General features: G+C 41.1%; 2 protein-coding genes across 2 annotated transcripts in view; both read right to left on the bottom strand.

The window, feature by feature from the left end:
- ARFGEF2 (ARF guanine nucleotide exchange factor 2) overlaps positions 1-2,596 on the bottom strand; it is a 132,343-nt gene extending 129,747 nt beyond the window's left edge. The window contains exon 1 of the mRNA XM_069072365.1: positions 2,337-2,596. Within this exon, the coding sequence (XP_068928466.1) occupies positions 2,337-2,457 (121 nt within the window). The 5' untranslated portion in view covers positions 2,458-2,596. The remainder of the gene's footprint in view (positions 1-2,336) is intronic.
- CSE1L (chromosome segregation 1 like) overlaps positions 1-20,064 on the bottom strand; it is a 415,445-nt gene that overhangs the window by 236,281 nt on the left and 159,100 nt on the right. The window lies entirely within an intron of this gene.

The following is a 20,064-nucleotide window of genomic DNA, read 5'->3' as shown; positions in this document are numbered from 1 at the left end:
TAATATCTGTGTGACCTTCGGCAAGTTACAACTCATTGGGCTTCAGTTTCCTCATCTGTAAAATGAGTAGGTAGGGTTAGATGACCTCTAAAGTCCCTTCCAGCTCTAAACTGACGAACCTATTCATACTACCTATACCTGCTTTAAACTGATGAATTTCTTCTAAACCATCTATCACTGTAGAGAAGAAAATACTGCTAGCATCACAGAATTTCTATTTACATCCACAAACACCATAGTTCCACAGGAAAAATGTTTTGGCAAACAGTTAAGCTATGGTGAACTTATTACATGTCTAGATCATTTTTTGCAACTCACTCCCAGACCATTATGAAATATAATACTATATAATCAGCCAATATATGCCACAAAAATCTCAAAATCTAGATAACTTATTATCAGAAAAATATCAGAAAGTGCAAAGTTGAAATACAAATTAATACCATGAGAATTATATAAATAATGCTTAATGACAATTCTATATAAACATTTGTACTAAATATCCTCTACTAAATAATCATTTTCTGAAACTCCTCTCAATGGAACTGCACGACATTTCAAAGAACCAGTAACTATTTTGAACTGAAACACCTTGGTTACTTAACATTATGTAGTTATACTGGGCCTATACAAGTAAGCATATAAAGACCCATACTTGCTTGGTTTATCAAACTATAAAGCTTTAACGATCTTTAAAAATTACAAGTGAACCTTAGCAAAGTTTCTTTCACAAACCTGCACTTTTTACTCAGGCAGATAACTAATTTAAGACTGTAATTTCCCCTTACTCAGGCAACATCTGTCTCTATACCCTAGAAAAAAATGTGGTGACGAGAGCTTCAAATTGTGGCAAAAACAAAAAAATTTTTTTTTCAATTAACAGAAAAATGGACATTTCCTAGGGGTTCTAAAAAAATTTTTTTTTGCCTTTTTTTTTGGAGGGGGGAAAGTAGGGCAATTAGGGTTAAGTGACTTGCCCAAGGTCACACAGCCAGTTTTGTGTTAAATGTCTGAGGCCGGATTTTGAGCTCCGGTTCTCCTGACTTCAGGGCTGGTGCTCTATTCACTGCACCACCTAGCCGCATGGTTCTAAAATCTTTTAAAGAAATGAAGCTATGAGTGGCAAATTAAATTATGAGTAGGAGGTAAGATCATTGATCTATCATCTTCCAAGAGATTTAACTAGCAAGAAGCTGAAGAAGCTGGTGGGTGATTCCTCTCCCATTCTCCATTCTGTACACCTAGAATAAACACTTTTCACCTTAAAGCCTCTGCTGTGATTTCCTACATGTCTCCACAGAGGAAAAGATGTGGAGAATATCCAGAAGGAAAACATTCCACATCCAGGCACTTCCTGGGTGAGCCCTAGTTCCACTCCAAGAACATAGTATGACAACTTCTGCATCTTGTCTATCTTGCTCAGCCAAGGGAAACACATCTGGCAGGGAGGATCCGTGGAGCACAATGGTAGGAGAAACCAGGAAAAAAAAAGGAAGATTCAAAGGGAGTCTAGCAAAGTCTCGATTCTCTCTTAAGTCTCACTTTTCTCATTTAAGTAAGAAAAAAAAAAGAGGGGAGGTGCACTAGGTGATTTCTAAGGTCATTTCCTGCTCTAAGATTCCACATCCTAAGTCACTTGCAGTACCCAGGCCTCAGCTGTTCACTTTTAAAATGAGAGTATCTGGACCAGATGCCCTCTAAGGTCTCTTTGAGCCTCAAATCCTGTGATTCTATTAATAATAAAAGGTCAAAGGGCAGGTAGCAATGAGAAGGAGGATAAGAGAAGAAGAATTAAAAGGGAGGGGGCGGGGCAGAATTGCTGACATTGGGACAAAAAGGAAAAAAGTGAAGAGAGCCGACGTGAACCGTTCAGTTTAGTGGGGTAAGAATGGTGAAGTGTCTGAGGACTTTATTATATAGAGAGAATGATTCAGTAAGGGGACTGACATATAGGAGCATGTCCCAAAAGGTTGTAGGATATTGGAGGACATCGGCCTGGAGGACTGGGGCTGAGGGACCGGGTGAGGGAGAGGAGACCAGACCGAGAAGGAAGAACAGACCTGGAGGGTCCTTTAGTGAAAAAGCTGGGGGAAGGGGGGCTGGTGGAGGTCCCGGAACGGGGAGAGTGGGGGAAGGGGGAGAAAGGGACAGAGTGCGCTCGGGGGAGGGCGGTGCTGCGGCGCCGGGGGAGGTTGAGCCCAGGGAGGGGGACCCGGAAGCCAGGGGCCGGGAGGGGGAATGAAGTGAGGGCGCGGGTCCTAGGAGGAGAAAGAGGGTGAAGTGGAGGGGGCTTTGCCCCGAAGAACCGCGGGGAGGGCGGGCGGGCAGCGGCTCACCGAGCGCCACCTGGCAGGCTCTGCGTAGCTGGGAGTGCTGGGGCCGCTTCACCTCCTTGTCGGCCAGGATCTTCTCCAGAGCCCGGGACACGAACATGCTCTTGGTCTGGCTCTCCTGCATGGCCGGGGTCGGGGAGGGGCTCCACCGGCTGAGGAGCGGAGCAGGAAGGGGATCCCGGGGCTCCGGGGCGGGCACAGGCTGCCAACGCCGCCGCCGCCGCCCCCCGTCAGGAAGCGACACCGCGGCCCCACGGCGCCGCCATGTTGGATCGCATCACGTGACGACGACGCATCCTCCGCCCCCTCCCCTCGCCCCGTTTCCTCTGCCTCGTGGACACCCCCAGCCCCACCTCCCACCGTGAGGGGAGGAGGGAAGAGGTTCACGGCTTTTTAAGCCTCAGAGGACGCCTAAAGATCGTTCAGTCCTGCTCTTCCGCAGCCTGGGTGGGACCTTAGAGGCCCAGAGGCCCAACTGGATCTTCTTTTTACAGATGAGAGATTAAGTGACGTGGCAAGGTCATAGAGGTCATGGGTTCATAGATTTAGACCCTGGAAGGAACCTTAGAAGCCCATGTGGTCAAGTCAAGTCAACACACGGTTCTTAAAAGCTTACTGTGCGCCAGGCACTTACCCAAGGGCTGGAAATACAGATAGCTGCCGGAAGGAAGACCACCCTGCTTCCACGGAGCTTACCTCCTGACCTCACATAAAGGAAGTTCAAAAGGGAGGGAGGAGGGTGGGAGAGGTCCCTGAAGTGGGACATTTCGAAGATTTTATTTAGATTGTCTGTTTTATTGACACGTAACTGGGCAAAATGAAACACAACCAGAATGGTTACTATGATTTGCCCATGATTACCAAAGTCGTAGGATCACCCATTTAGAACTGAAAGGGATCTTAAAAGCCATCTAATCCAATTTCCATATATTAGGAATGAGGAAACAGAAGCTCAAAGGCTAATTGACTTGTCTAGAGTCACACAGGCTGTTTTCTATGGAAGGATATGAACTGACTCATAGGAGGATAGAGCTAGGATTCAAGTCCAAGTCCTCTGACTCCAAATTCAGGGCTCTTGCTGCTGCGGCTGCTGCTACTTAGTCCATCAGTCCTGTGTTCTTCATGACCTCATTTGAGGTTTTCTTGGCAAAGATACTGAAGTGATTTGTCATTTCCTTCTCCAGCTCATTTTACAGATGAGGCAGGCAGGGTTAAGTGACTGGCCCAGAGTCACACAGCTAGTAAGTGTCTGAGGCCAGGATTTAAACTCAGATCCTCGGGACTCCAGAGCCAGCACCCTATCCACTGTGGCACCTAGCTGCCCCCAGCTCTACATGGATCAATAATCATCAAATATTTACTAAGCTCCTCTGTACCAGGAATTGTGTGCCCTTAAAAGACACTGAGGAAAGACATGGAATGTCATATGTGAAGGGCAGTAAATAGGCCAAACTTGGCTGGACCCTAGAATGCTTGATGGATAATATTATGTACCAAGTCTGGGAACGATAGGCTGCCGCAGTGCCTCTCACAATTGCCTTTCTTCATTTTCTCCACAGTCCTGTGAGGTGAGTGAAACAGGTGTTATTAAACCCTTTTTGTATAGATGAGGAAATTGAGACCCAGAGAGTGAAAGGGACTTTGCCACAAATTGGGTGAGTGATAGAACCAGACTGGTATACAGGTCTTCTGATTATCAAGTCACTGCTGTCTCCCCTGTACTATACATCTGACTAAGGTAAAAAAGATAAAATTTCTTTTCCCATTTTCTTCCACTTATGCCCTATACACTCAATGGTATGCTAGAGTCAGCTCATACTTTCTCCTAAAAGCCAATTGTTAAATTTTCAGTATGAGCATTTATTCTTCAGAGAGCTATAAACCCTATGAATCAGCTTGATTTATTGTTTTGTTGATTGTTTAGACTTAAGAAAGTGATGGGGAAGATGTTAATAATGCAGATTAAATTTAAAAGTGTGTTGTGTTTACATTTGGGGGGGAAAGCTGGTTGTTAAAGATTTGCCATCACACTCCAACATACACATATACACATTCATATAAGTACTATGATGTCCAGTCCACGAATGAGATATCAGCATGTGATATTATACAAGTTTTGATGATTACCTCTCATCCTCCTGACCCTCTAAGATAAGCACATCCTCTGCTAAATTTGGTCATTGTTAGGAAACGATGATATAAAAGAATGGTCAGAAGATGACACTATGGCCCTGGAAAAGATGTGATATTCTGGGCAAACTTATCAGTTAACTAATGGCAGGCATTATAAATATATCAGTATAATGAGAGAAACATAAAAGGATAATGAATTTATGGAGTGTTTGTACATGCACCATTTCATTTGATTCTCATTAGAACCATGTGAGGTAAACAGAGCAAGGATTATTTTGCATATGTTTCATATAGACCTCTGATTTAGCTGTCTCCTCTGATAGAATAAAAGCCCCTGAGGAAAGGGACTGTTTTATTTTTGTTTTGTATCCTCTACACTTAGCACTGTGCTTACCAACGAGCTGTTGATTAGTCCCCTTGTGACAGAGGAGACAAAGTTGGTGGAGAAGTTGGGAATGATTTGCTAAAGGTCACAGGTCTGGTTAACAGAAGAACCAGGATTAAAAAACAGATTTTTTGACATGTAGTCCAATACTCTTTCCCCTGTACTAAAATTGGTGTTGTAAAATGTTGCTGTTTGTCCTTCCTTTTTTAAGAGGACTAATGACGTCACAGGGTGGTGTCTTGAAGTGCCTCCAAATTGGATTTAAGTGAGGCAGAGCTGCTCAGAGTCCTGACTCACTCTGTCTTCCAGAGTCATAGAAGTCTAGTGGCAGGACAGAAGTCAAAACCACTGTTGATGGCTCAGGATGCAGTGGATGACCTTGATGTCCTTGATGTCTGACTAAGCTCTAGGCACTCCACAGAGCTTGCTTCTGTCACCTTCATGGCTGTTGGAACAAACTGTTTTCATCTACCCATTCTACTGGGGGAAGTGTTCACATGCCTGGGTACCTAATTCATGGTAGACATGCCCCTAACTCACAAGTTTGAGTTTGAGGTTTGGGGCTTGTCAGTTGCCCTCAACCTGGTTGAGCCCTTCTGCCAAGACAATTTGCCAGGGTATGACTGTTGCACATGCTACACCTTCTTGGAGCCACAGACAAGAGTTAGGTGAAAGGTGGACACCAAAGGTGAATGAACAGCTCTGAAAAGAACTTAGCAAGCCTTCATACCAGAAGTGCTAGTCCTCCTGAACACCCCACATACTCCTTTAAAAATACAGGTGGGAAAGAGACATCCCGGATGAAACACAGGAGTGAATCTTCCCTTCAGACTTTGGTTGTAACTCTTCAGGTACTTTCAGAAGCTGTGAGCAGCAAGTTCACTTTCATTCTACCTGACTGACTTATATACCTCTTTTCCTGATCATGCATGGGCTTGATGATTCTGTTATCATGCTTCTTCCCAGTTCATAGACCATCAGCAATAGTAATTCTTTGGAAATTATGGTGTTCCAACTCTGAGGTACCACCCCATACCTATCAGATTGGTTAACGTGACAGAAAAGGAAATGATAAATGCTGGAGGAGGTGTGGAAAAATAGACACACTAATGTGTGATATATCACTCTGATAGATGTGGAAAAATTGGAACACTATTGGAATAAAATTGGAACATAACACAAGGTAGAGTTGTGAACTGATTCTAGAGAATCTGGAAACCATTCTAGAGAACAATTTGAAACTATGCCCAAAGGAATATAAAACTGTGTACTCTCTGACCCAGCAATATCACTACTAGGTTGTATCCCAGGGAGATCAACAGAAAAGGGAAAAAAACTTATATGTACAAAAATGTTTATAGCAACTCTTTTTGTGGTGGCAAAGAATTCGAAATCAAGGGGATGCTCGTCGATTGGGGAATAGTTGAACAAGTTGTAGTTTTTTATTTTTGATGAAATGTGATTGTAGTATTGAGAATGCTAAGCAGAATGGTTTCAGAAAAACCTAGGAAGAATTATATGCACTAATGCAAAATGAAAAGAGCAGAACCAGGAGATCATTATACACAGTAACAGCAATACTGTAACAATGATCGACTTAGACTTAAAGACTTAGCTACTCTTGGGGCAGCCAGGTGGCACAGCAAGTAAGAGCACCGGCTCCAGTGTTGAGAAGACCTGGAGATCGAATCCTGGGCTCAGACAGTTAGCACCCACCCAGAAACACCTGGCCGTGTAACCTTGAGCAAGTTACTTAACCCCAATTGCTTTAAAAAAAAAAAAAAGACTTAGCTACTCTGATCAATACAATAATCCAAGACGTTTTGAAAGGACTCATGATAGAAAATGCTATGTACTTCCAAATAAGAGAACTGATGAGCCTTGAGTGAAGATTGAAGCATACTTTTTTCCCTTTATTCTTCTTGCTTTAATTTTTTTTGCAACATGGCTAATATGGAAATATGTTTTGCATGACATCAGTATAATTGATATCATATTGCTTGCCTTCTCAATGGGGAAAGGAGGGCTGGACGGAGGGAAAAAATTTATACTCTAAAGTTTAAAAATGTTAAAAATAAATACATATTTTTTAAAAAGAAATTATGGTGTCCTATGATTCAGCTCTCTAGTCTATAGCATTGTTAGGAGTGTTGTGATGTTAAAGGGATGAGCTTTTGTGGTAGTCAAATGCTTGGGATCATTGAATTCTATGAACTAGACAATTCCCTAAATCAAATCCAACTTTATTTTCTCTATTTGTTCTATTCTGGACCCAGTTCTGAACTAGACCCTCTCTAGTGCCTGTACAAGGTTTACAGGGTGTCTTAAAAGTCTTAGTGCAGTTTTAACCTATTAAAGCTTATGGTCCTTAAAATAGCTTTAAGCTAATTCAAGCTATTAAAGATTAAACTATACTAAGACTTTTGGAACAAGTTGTATATGCTGATAAAATACTTTAATAGACTCCCCTACATTTGAATGTTAATTATAACAATGACAACATTTGCTTTTTGTCTACTTTACTTTTTCTGTGTGAACAATTAATCCTATTTACTGAGTGACTATGGATTTAATTAGGAAGGGTCAATGTAATCAATACAATATCACCTTTTAATAGGACCATTGAGAGATTCTCACTGTGGACAGAAATTCACTGTTCTGCTTGAAAACCCTACCTTATGGGGGCAGAGCCAAGATGGCAGAGTAGAAGCATGACCTTCCCGCAACTCCAGTTTCCACCCTCCCCAATCCATGTAAAAAGAGAAACACAAAGCTTTGACTTTAGTAGAGCCAAAAAAAGAAAGAAAGAAAATGACCCTATTAACTGTGTCTGAAAATACAACTCTTCTTACACCTTTAATCCATCACCATTCTATATATTATGGCTGGGGTTGTATTTTTCTTTTCCTCATCTGTCTTCACAAGTCTGACGGTAGGAGAGGGAGAGATGGGGAGAGATGGGACTCTCCCTCCAGGGAAACATGTGCAAAATTAAACTCTGGACTGGATCTTGCTTCTTTCACCAACATGGCAGCTGGTTTGACCCAATCTGTGCATCAGCTTCCACTGACCGTCCTCAGTCCACTCCTGCATGAATTCATTTTTGGCTTCTACTCTCTTCTCTTCTGTCCATGCTCTACAACGAAGTCGCAGCCCCACTTGCTTTCCCTACTTTTGAGTGTAGTGTAGCAGTGCATCTGCCCCAAGTTCCTTGCTGAGCTGGAACCCTATGTGGCTGCACTTCCTCCTCCTTCCTCTCTTTCTCTGTGACTTCTCAGTGGAAGCTTTTCCTCTGTCAAAAGCCCCATAAGCCTAAGTACAGCATCCCCTCCAGGATTGCAACCTCCAGCTCTTCGACTGGGTCTCTAGAGGGCTATGATACTGTTTCAGGATTCTAGAGGCAACCCTCAGAGGCTAGGTTTCTAGAATGGCACTCCATTCTAGAGGAAGTGCCATTCTAGAGAGAGCTAAGAAGGAGAAAAAAATAAAATGTTTATTAATTGAAAAAAATTTATTAAAGTATTCTTTACCATGAAAAATGCTTACTGCTGACTCTCCCAGACTTTCTCTAAAATTTCCCAGAAACCTTTTCACCCTAAAAACTCATTCCATCCCTGCACTTCAGGCTACACTTTCTTTATGAAACCTTGCCTCTTAGCCTCAGTTTTTTCATCTGTATAATGAGGGAATTAGACTTGTTGGCCTCTAAGCTTCCATCCTGTTCTATGTCTATGATCCTAGTAGGATGTGGTAAGTGCAAACAGAAAGCTCAGACAGAGGGCTATAAGAAATTTATGGAGAAAGAAATCACTTTCAGCTTTGAAAATCAGGGAAGTCTTCATAGAAGTACAGCTTGAGTTAAGCTCTGAAGGAAAAGGATTTTAATATGTATAGCTCTATTAATCAATCAACCAATGAACACTTAATAAGTACTTTCTAAGTGCTGGGTTCTGGAGATATCAAGACAAAAATAAAACAGTCCTTGCCTTCAAGGAGCTTCTATTCCATTGATCGAGACAACATGTACATGGATAGGAGATATATAAAATTAAGACAAGGTAATTTTTTTCTGAGGGAGGCCTCTTGGAATTGTGAAATTGATTCTATATCTCATATAGAAGGGAGTTGCTTGAGTTGAGCTTTGAGTAAGATATGGAGGAAGTACAAAAAGGCCTGGGAGATCAACTAAACAAATGCATAGATGTGGGGGAAAAAGGTCAGGACAAGTTGAAGGAATAGTAAATTGTATAGTTTGTCTGGAACAGAGCAATGTGAATAAAGGCTGAATGCCTGATTCTGCAGGATCTTGAATACTAAATTGAGTCTATATGATATGATATAGGCAAAGGGGAACCATAAACATTTCTGAGTAGGGTGACAACCGAAAAGAGAACTAATCAATCAAGAAACCATAAGAAGGCGCTGGAGAGGACAGAGGCTTGAGGCAGGCAGACCAATTAGGAGACTATTACAATAATCCAGGTTAAAGATCATGAGGGCCTGAAGGTATGAGAGATGTTAGGAGGATTGAGAGGCCTTGACGACCAGTTTTTCTGTGTGAGTGCTAAGAATAGGGAAGAGGCAAAGACAACTCTCAGGTTTCAAGCCTGGGTGGTTGGAAGGATATAGGTACTATCAATAGAAACTGGAAAATTGTAGGAGGAGCAAGTTTGTTGCTGCTTGCCCCCTTCCCCTGAAGTATTTGTTTGGTGTTTTAGCAAACTCTGGAGGCAGTGCTATAAAATAAAATAGCAAAATTCTAAAAAGATTCCACTTCCTTCTTTAGGAATATTTTGTTATTTATTTTCATTGTCATTTTATATATTTTTATTTTAATATTAATATTATTATTAATAATCATTATTTTATTGAAATGAATTCAGAATTAATTTCATTTTATTTTCATTTATTTCATTTTCATTTGTTTTAATTTTACCTTCATTTCTGAATTCATCCCTCCTCATCCCCTATCCAGCAAGTCATCATTTGTAGTAAAAAGAAAAAAAAAGGGGAAAAAACCCAATTCAACAAAACTAATCAAAGTTTAGTATTTGCAATAGTTAATGTTTGCAGTATTCTACCTTCAGAATCCCCAACCTCTTCAATGCAGGGAGGGAGTTGCATTATCTCATCTTTTCTCTGGGGCCCACTTTTATTCCTCCTTTGAAAGAAGGAAAACAAGATGGAAATTGCATTGGAATAAAAGTCAGAAGATCTGGGTTCAATTTGTGGCTCTTCTGCTTATTAGCTACTTAACTATGGGCAAGGTGCTTCTTCCTCAGCCTCAGTTTCCCCATTCATAAAATGAAGGGGTTGGACTAGATGATCTCTAAGTCCTCTTCCAGCTCTAACATCTTAACATATTGAATTCAAGAAATTCAGTTCCTTTATGTTCTGTGTTCTTTATATTCTAGTCATACTGACCTACTTGCTCTTGCCTAAACTCATTAATCTATTTCCCACAACCTGTGCCTTCAAATATGTGATAATGCCCTTGGATAATTAATTTCCTCTCTCTAAGACATTGCTTTTTTTTAAGGGGGGAAAGCAGGGCAATTGGGGTTAAGTGACTTGCCCAAGGTCACACAGATAGTAAGTGTTAAGTGCCTGAGGCTGATTTGAACTCAGGTCCTCCTGATTCCAGGGCCGGTGCTCTATTCACTGTGCCACCTAGCCACCTCTCTAAGCCATTTCTTGATCTGTAAAATGGCAGTGCTCTTACAGTTCTAAACTCCTTATCCTCCCTGCTAAAAACAAGCCTCCCCACCCCCCAACATTTCCTCCAAGATCCTCTTAATTTCCTTCACAGTGAGCTGAGGCTTGGATGCCATCTCCTACATCAGGAATTCTCTGAATTATTTGAAGAGTGGCATCCTCTAGTAGTTAGAGGGGGTCTCTAAGCCCCTTAGTTATTAGTGTTCTCATCTTCCTCAAATTATCTTTTTCATACTTACCTTTTTGCATGTTTCATCCCCCTATAGAATATAAGCTCCTTAAAGACAGGGCGTGCTTTCCTTATTTTTGGTCTTTGTATGCCAACCATCTAGCATAGGGCTTTACACATAGTAAGTGATGAATGAGTGAATGTCCTAAAGACTCCTCCAGCTCTGACATTCCAGTTTCAGTAGTTTAAGGCTTATATATGCTTAGGGCCTTCTTAACCTTACTACAACATTTAACCACTAGAGGGCGCCAGTGCTCAAATAATTCAGGGAAATTCACCATATGACCTGGTACTCTGGCGGCTCAGAGATTTCAGCTTGGAATAATTCTCATTAAACTGTACCGGAACCAAAATAAAATCTGATCTCTGCAGCATGTAGGAGGAAAGGCTTGGAACTAATTTATTTTACCCCTGCAACACTAATCAGACTTCCCTCCTGAATAATATTGTTTTCCACTTATGCCTTCTTAATACATCCCACAGAGTCCTGGAAAGAATGAATGTTGGCCAGGGATAGGCCTGGCAAAAATAGATTATTTTTAAAAATATATATATTTTTTATTTACATATTCTTTAAATTTATATCATCCCTTTTTCTAACCCCCTCCAGACTGACTCCCTAGAGCTAAAAGATGAAGAGACACTTGGATTCAGAGTCAGAGGACCAGGATTCAAATTCTGGCCCTACTTAATGTATATGTGATAATGGTCTTGGACAAGTCATTCCATCTTTCTGATCCTGTTTCTACATCTATAAAATGGCAGTGCTCTTCCATATCTAAAACCCTCATTTTCCCTACTAAAAACAGCTCCAGAAGCACCTCCTGTAAGGGTGCTTTTGCATGTACTAAGTACATTTGCATTTTACCTCCTTTACTTGGGGGGGAAAGAGGGTGGGACAACCCTGAGTTAGAAAAACTTTGAGCAAAGCTATGGCAAGTTGAGCTATGTATCCATCACTCAAAGGCTAGCTTAGATGAGTTCAGAGAGACACATTACAAAAAGGACACTAAGAGTTGAATGATTTTGGCCACAGCAACCTATAACAATCATTTACCAAGACATAGAAAGATTGACCACATCAGTAAAATCACATATCTTCTGAATCATTGAAATAAGGTGAGCTTGGAAGACTAAAACGCTTTAAGATCCAAGGAAATGGATCTCTAATGCCTTTGTTTGGCATTTAAAGCTCTTTACAACCTGGTCCCTTCCTATCTTTCCCACTTTCAGTCTATTGCCCTCCACAAATGCTATGCTCCAGTCATACTGTCCTACTTGTTGCTGCTTGAAAAGACACTCCATCTCCCATATCCATACCTTTGTGCTGACCCCAAGTCTGGAAGACTCTCCCTCCAAACCTCCTGCTCTTAGAATCACATTTCCCTAAAAACTCAGCTCAATGGCCATCTCCTTTGGGAGGCCTTTCCTGGCTTCCTGGCTTCTAGTGTCATTACCTCTGAGACAGGGAGGGATTTGTAATTTTTGTGTGTCATGGATCCTTCTGGCAGTCTGGTGAATCCTATGGACTCCTCAGAATAATGTTTTTAAATGCATTAAATAAAATACCTAGGATTGCCAAAGAAACCAATGCTCTTGAAATGAAGATACAAGTTTTTTTCCCATCCAAATTCAAGGGCCCTCTGAAATCTATCAGGGTCCATATACCCTAGGATAAGAGCTCCCGCTCTGAGGTTACTTTTCATCTACTCTGTATTTATCATGCATATTCTGATATATCTGATATACGTATATATGTATACGTACATATATAGGTTCATATATTTTTAAAATTTTTTATTTGTTTAGTTTTAGTTTTCAACATTCACTTTTATAAGATTTTGTGTTCCAAATTTTTCCCCTTCCCTCCCCTCCCCACTCCCCAAGAAGGCATGCAATCTGATATAGGCTATACATATACAATCATCATGTATATATTTTTTGTCTCCCTCAAAAGAATGAAAGCTCCTTAGAGAAAAGATTGTTGTTTTTTTCTTTGTTTCCCCAGCACTTAGTGAAATGACTGACACGTAACCACCTAATAATTGCTTGTTGATAGATAATGGTGAAATTTCAGGCACCATTACATAACCAGTCCATGGAGAAAATTTTTTTGTGGGGAGGGTCATTTACAAAACCCCTCAAATCAAATTCCCTTGAGTCCTTCACTGCTTTCTTGAAAAGACTGGCTCTCATAAAAGCCTTCCTGTCCTTTCCATCTGTGTGACTTAGTGAACCTGGGAGCTTTCTGACTTTATGAGAGCTGCTGATTTTCTTACGAACTTGCTTTGATCTCTGGGAATTTAGCATCTTGTTCAAAAGTCTGGATTGCATACTAAGTGATAGTTCCCAAAGGCCCCTGGGGCCAGGAAGGGGGGAAAAAAAGACTGAGCCACACAATGAGCACACTGAGCTCCAAACGGAATAAATTATTTGGTAATAGAATCCCTGGAGGTGTAGGGACTCCTGGAGATGTCAATGCTTCCTGGTTAAAAAAAAAGCTCTCTGGTATTTGGGATGAGTAGCAGCCCATTACAAAGACAATTTCTGTGTGGAAACACAACATCCATCAGCACCTAGCCTCTATTTCTTCATCTCACCACAGTGATAAACCTGGGCTCCAAGTCCCTGTGGTACTTAATTATAAAGTGCCTCTCTTGTCTGTCCTTTCTACAAGGAGGCCTAATGATTGTAGAAAGAGCCCTGAATATGGAATCAGGAAACTTGGGTAAGAATTCTGGTTCTGACAGTTGGTAGGTGACCCTAGGTGGAGTGCTGTCAGGAGCCTCGTGCTTTCTGCTCTCTTGCTCTTTTAAAAACCTGCATTCAAGAAGGCTATCTGACAGACTTATAAACGCTAATGTAAAACGGACTGCTTCCAGCTTCCGTTGTTTTCTCTCTCAAGATGACTTGTAGGTTAATTGTAGGAGGTGATATATAACCTGTTATAAAAAAGGACATTAGACTTGAAACATCATGGGCTCAAATCCTGGCTCTAAAATACTGGCCACCTGTGTGACTTTGGGCAAGACTCTGGCCCTTCTTAAGCTGCTGTTTCCTAGTCTATAAAAAGAGGGGGCTTGACTAGAATATGTCCAAAGTCTCTTCCAGCTTTGACAGGCTGATTCTGGATCCACCTGCATAGCTGTAATCATTCATTCAATTCAATTCAAGAAGCATTTACTAAGGGGCAGCCAGGTGGCTCAGCGAGTAAGAGTACTGGCTCCAGTGTTGGGATGACCTGGATCAAATCCCGGCTCAGATACTCAGAACCACACCCAGAAATAACTGGCCGTGTAACCTTGAGCAAGTTACTTAACCCCGATTGCTTTAAAAAAAAAAAAAAAAAGAAGCATTTATTATATGCAAGGCACTACGTGGGTGGCTAGGAATTTTTGGGGGGGGCTTTTTTTGGAGGGGGGAAGGTAGGGCAATTGGGGTTAAGTGACTTGCTCAAGGTCACACGGCTAGTTTTTGTGTTAAGTGTCTGATGTCGGATTTGAACTCAGGTCCTCCCAGCTCCAGAGCCTGTGCTCTATTCACTGTGCCACCTAGCCTGCCTGTGGCTAGGCATTATTGTTGTTCAGTTGTTTTCAGTCATGTCTGACTCTTCATGTCTCCATTTGAGGTTTTCTTGGCAAAAAATACTGAAGTAGTTTACCATTTCCTTCTCTAGATTGTCTTATAGATGAGGAAACGGAGGCAAAGAGGGTTAAGTGACTTGCCCAGGATGCCACAGCTAGTAAGTGTCAGGCCAGATTTGAAGTCAGGAAGATGAGTCTTCCTGATTCCAGACCCGGCACTCTATCCACTGCACCACCAAGCTGCCCCAGTCTAAGAATACAAAGACATAAATTAAATAATCCCCACCCCCAACTCAAGGAGCTAACATTTTACTGTAGGACTGCAATATATTACAGATCTAGAGATCTTTCTACTGTATCCCACGTGTACAGTCCATGTTGTGTTCCACTGTGTCAGTATAGAGGGGGTCTGGTGGTTGTGCTCAGACACCATCAGCTAGTTCTGCTGAGATAACTTCTCCACTGTGGGAGTTTGTTTCTAAGAGAATCATCTTAATATATAAGGGAAGTACCATGGAGAGAAGGTTAAGCATTCTTAGAATGATTCTGGTCAACTAGTCATGTGGTGAGGAAGGAGCTCTTGGATTAGCTGTGGAGTCATTCAAAAAGTACCCTCAGCTTCAGCCACTTTCTTCTTTGCTTCATTTGCTCATTTAGTTTCATTTGGCTCCTTTGAACCCTTTGCTCATATCAAAGAGATAAAAGGAGAACTAGGAAAGAAAAGCATCACAGACTAAGGAAGGAGACCATATCCAGGAGAAGAGGCTATTCAGCAGATTCAAATGTCAAAGGAGATGCAGAAAGTCTAAGGAGGATGAGTGCTGAAAAAAAAGACCGTGTCCCCCTCTGTGCACACCATGGAATGGTGCACACACCTGGCCTGGAATGCACACTCTCCTCACCTCTGCTCATGGAAAGCCTTCTCTTCCTTCAAGATAAAGCTCAAGTGCCACCTCCAGCTGAAAGAGAACAATTCCTCCCTAAATTTTCTTGGACTATTTTGTGTGAATCTGCCTTTTGCTCCCATGACATTGTTCCTTATGATATATTTATTTGTGTACATGTATCTCAGTGTAAGCTTTTAGAGTGTAGAGTCCAGGTCATTTTTCATCTTTATAGCCCTAGAGCCAAACATAGTACCTTAGACAGTAGGTATTTAATAAAATGTTTGAATTAAATTGAATATAGAACAAAGCCTTGAGCTTTGGGCAAAAGAATAATACCCCAATGAAATCACAGACCCAGTCCCTATCCCTCTAACTCCCTATCCCTAATTATTTGAATAGGAGAGGTATTTGTTGGGGTGCAGATCTTTCCAGCGGAACTTCTAAAGTCATACCACATAGGCAGCCTTCTATTTTGCTTTTGTTTGGCCAAAAAATGACCTACTTCTCCATCCCACTCACAAATTTTCCACTTTCGTGTTCAAGAACTCTGAAATTCCCTTATAATGTGATGACATACTATCTCTTCCTCTTCTTTACAACCTTTAACCCTGTTTATCATCCTCAGTTCCTCACAGCAACCCTCCATCCCCCAGTTCTTTCTCAGGTGATCATTGTTGAACAGATTATACTCTCTTCCCTCTCCCATCTTGACCCCTTGGTGAACCTGTTCAACTCTATACTGTCCTCATCTCTCTTGCCACCTTATACTGTCACCAATCTTGCCCTGCCAAATGTTGGCTTTGTATTACTCCTACCATCCACTGCCTTCATTCTTACTTACATGCTGCTGATGAAGCTAGAGAAAATAATGAAACCATGTTTACTGGGTCCACTATGAATTTATGTTCTATAATTTCAACTGGCTCTTTACCATGGCAAGGAAATCCTTTTACCCTTTCTCCCCAGGTTATTCACCATCTCAACACATCTTTTCCAAACTTTTTCATGCCTTCCATGGCTTTTCTTCTCTACCTTTTAAATTGAAAAATTTGCCTCATTTTTCGCTGAAAAAATTGAGGCCATTCACTAAGAGTTCCTTCTCCCCTCCTCATCTCATACCTTCCACATGCCTTCCACCACTTTCTACCGTGTAAGAAAGTCATCTACATTTGTCATCTCTACTTTCTTTTCTCTCACTATCTTCTTAACTCTGAAATCTCCCTTCAAACCTCATAATTCAATTGAAATTGCTCTTTCAAAGTTACCAGTGATCTTTTAAATGCCAAATCTAATGTTCTTTTCTCAATCGTCATACTTCTTGGACTCTGTAGATTTTGACTCTGTCAATCAACACTTCTCATTGATGTTCTCTCCTCTCTAGATTTGTGTGACAATTTTTTCTCCTACTTTTCCTCCTGCCTGTCTGACCATTCCTCCTTTACCCCCTATACCAGATCTTCACTCAAGTCAGGCCCACTAACCATGAATGTCCCATAGAGTTCTGTCCTGGGTCTTCTTCTCTTCCCCCTCTATGTTATTTCACTGTATTTTCACATTAACTCCCATGATTTCAATGATTGTTTTTATGCAGGTGACTCCTTCTCTTCCTTTTCTTCTCTGATACTGTCCTGGTGCAGGTCTTTGTTACTTCATACCTGAACTATTACAGTAACCTATTGATTAATCTTCTTTGTCTCTCCCCACTCCTCACTTCAGTCAATTCTTCACTCCGCTATCAAAATGATCTTCCTAAAGCACAGGTCTGACCATATCACTTCCCTATTCAATCAACTCCAGTGGCCCTGTTACCTTCACAATCAAATGTAAAATTCTCTTTGTTTTTTATAGCCTTTCATGATCTAATGGAAGGCCCCTTCCTACTTTTCCAGTCTTCACACCTCACTCCCCTCCACATTCTCTTCAATCCAATGCAGTCCAATGACCTACTTGCTGCTCTTCAAACACAGAACTGCATTTCACAATCCTGGACATTTTCATTGGTTGTCCCCTATGCCTGGAACTATCTCCCTTCTCATCTCTGCCTCCTGGTGTCCTTGGCTCCCTTCAAGTCTCAGCTAAAGCCTCACTTTCTTTCTTTTTTTTTTTTTTGCTTTTTGGAGGAGAGAAGGCTGGGTAGTTGGGGTTAAGTGACTTGCCCAAGGTCACATGGCTAGTGTTAAGTGTCTGAGGTCAAATTTGAACTCAAGTCCAGCTGACTCCAGGGCTGGTGTTCGATTCACTGTGCCACCTAGCTGCCCCTAAAGGCTCACTTTCTACAAGAAGCTTTCCCCAATCCTTCTTAATTTTAGTTCCTTCTTTTTGAAACTATCTCCAGTATATCCTGTGTATATCTTGGTAGTACATAACTGTTTATATGTTGTCTCCCCCCTAGACTGTGAACTTCTTGAGAGCAGGGACTGCTTTTTTATTTTATTTTGCTTTTTGCCTTTCTTTGTGTACACATTGCTTTGATTTAATAAATCCTTGTTTACTGACTCATCCTGAAAGAAGAATGGCTATTTAGAATGGGGGAGGATGATTTTACTAATTCTCTATCATCGTCTACAACACATATCTCCTTTTGGTTCACAAGTATATCATGACAATCAGTGTGATGTCTTGTTAAAATTCAGATATACTACAGCTGTGACATTTACCTGACCAAAAAAAGAAAATTAGGAACAAACTGTGGTACATGAATGCAAAGGAATGTTATTGGGTTGTAAGAAATTACTAATACTGGGGCAGCTAGGTGGCACAATTAATAGAGTACTGGCCCTGGAGCCAGGAGGACCTGAGTTTAAATCCAGCCTCAGACACTTAATACAAAAACTAGCCGTGTGACCTTGGGCAAGTCACTTTACCCCAATTGCCCTACCTTCCCCCCTCCAAAAAGAAAAAAAGAAATTATTAATATGAATACAGAGAAGCATGGAAAGATTTACATGAACTGATATTGAAAAAAGTAAGCAAAGCCCAGAAAACAATATGCTTAATGACTACAGCAATATAAATGAAAAGAACAACTATGAAACAATCAAAAGTGAATATTTCAAAATGATAGAAAAGCATTCATAGCCCCAAAGAAGAGATAAAAGGAGGAGGAAGAGGAGATGAAGGAGAAGTAGAAGGAGAATGAGAAGGATAATGAGGAAGATGAGGAAAAGAAGGAGGAGGGGGAGAAGGAGAAGAAGAAGGAGAAGGAAAATGAGAATAAAAACGAGGACAAGAAGGAGGAGGAGAAGTAGAAGAAGAAGAAGAAGAAGATACTTTCCACTCGTTCCTTTGTAGAGGCGGGAGAGGCATAGATGTGAAACACTACTTATATTTTCAGATTTTAAAATATGTATTGATTTTTTATTCTTTTTAAAATATCTTCCTTTTTTTTTCTCTTAAAATATTCTTTGTTTTATGGGATAGCTCATTGAGGGAGCAGAGTAGGAGAAAAAAAGGAGGAAATGTGGTCAATATAAAAAAGGAAAGATGTCTATAAACATATTTTTTTAAAGGGAAATTAGGCTAATTTGTCATGCCTTATCCTTAGTGAGTCCACGTTGGCTCCTAGTGATCACTACTTACTTTACAAAGTACTCACAGACCATTTTTTAAATAATCTGTTTCTAAACTTTGTTGGAGAATTGATATTACTGCTGAGTAGACTCCTAATATAGAAACAGTTTGCTAAATAGGAAGGGAAGGAAAATGACCAACTCACCACCATACATAAATAAATGTTACTATAGAATAAAAGTCAATCAATTGGTCAAATTTGGCAGCTGTGATCTTTGGATCTTTCACTCTTACCCTTATTCCAAGTCAACTGACTTTCCTAAAATTTGATTTCTGTCTGTATCTAAGGAGATCGGATATTCCTTGAGTATTTTTGTTTGTTTTGTTTTGTTTCTGGGGTTTACAAACTCAGCCTTTGAGTGATTATCTTAAGAATCTGATCTCCTTATCAGCCTCTGGCTGGTCTTCAGCTATGGTGCAGCTGTAATTTCAGGGTTTGTATTTCCTGAACCTCAGCAACTTTCTTCCTATCTTAAACAGCTCAACCCTCCATCCCCATCCCCCTAGTAAGAGGACATAAAGGTCAAATTCACCAATCTGTAGGTTCTGTAATTTACCCTTTGCCTATTTTCAGTCTTTTGGCACCACCATGTCCTCTGCGATACAATAACAATGACCTCCTTGCAGTTATTTGCACAGGCCCCTGCACTGAGTGCACCTCCTTCATGGAACTCTCTCCCTCCTCATCTGTGGCTCCTAGCTTCTCTGGTTTCCCTCAGGTCTCAGCTAAAGTCCCACCTTCTGAGAGAAGCCCTTCTTAGTCCTTCATAATCTTAGTATTTTCACTCTGAGACTAAGCTTAGTATAACCTGTTTGTACATACAGACATCTGTTTGTATACTCACCTTGTTTGTACACAAATGTTTGCAACATATTGTCTCACCCATTAGACCACATGCTCCTTGAGAGTAAGGCCTGGGTTTTTTCTGGTTTGGTTTTGTTTTCATTTGTATCACCAGCACTTAGCACGGTGCCTGACACTTAATAATTGCTAGGTGACTGACTGACAGGCACTGCCATTCCCTAGGATTCTTCAGAGATTGTTGATAGTGGTTATTGATCACATCTGCAAATTCTTTTACCACCCTGAGATAGAAGGACATGTTGCCAATGGCAAATTAAAAAAATATGTAGACTTGCAAGCATAGAATCAGGGAGGATTAATGTTGAGGGCCAACCCTAAGTTAGGCAGGTAGAAGCAGCCAGCTCCTTGCAGCTGCTCCCAGAC

Source organism: Petaurus breviceps, unplaced genomic scaffold (genome assembly GCF_028583685.1).
Source record: "Petaurus breviceps papuanus isolate PSGF00001 unplaced genomic scaffold, PetGlider_PUasm1.0 90847, whole genome shotgun sequence".
Classification (NCBI taxonomy): domain Eukaryota; kingdom Metazoa; phylum Chordata; class Mammalia; order Diprotodontia; family Petauridae; genus Petaurus; species Petaurus breviceps.
This window is presented reverse-complemented; position numbering and strand designations above follow the sequence as displayed.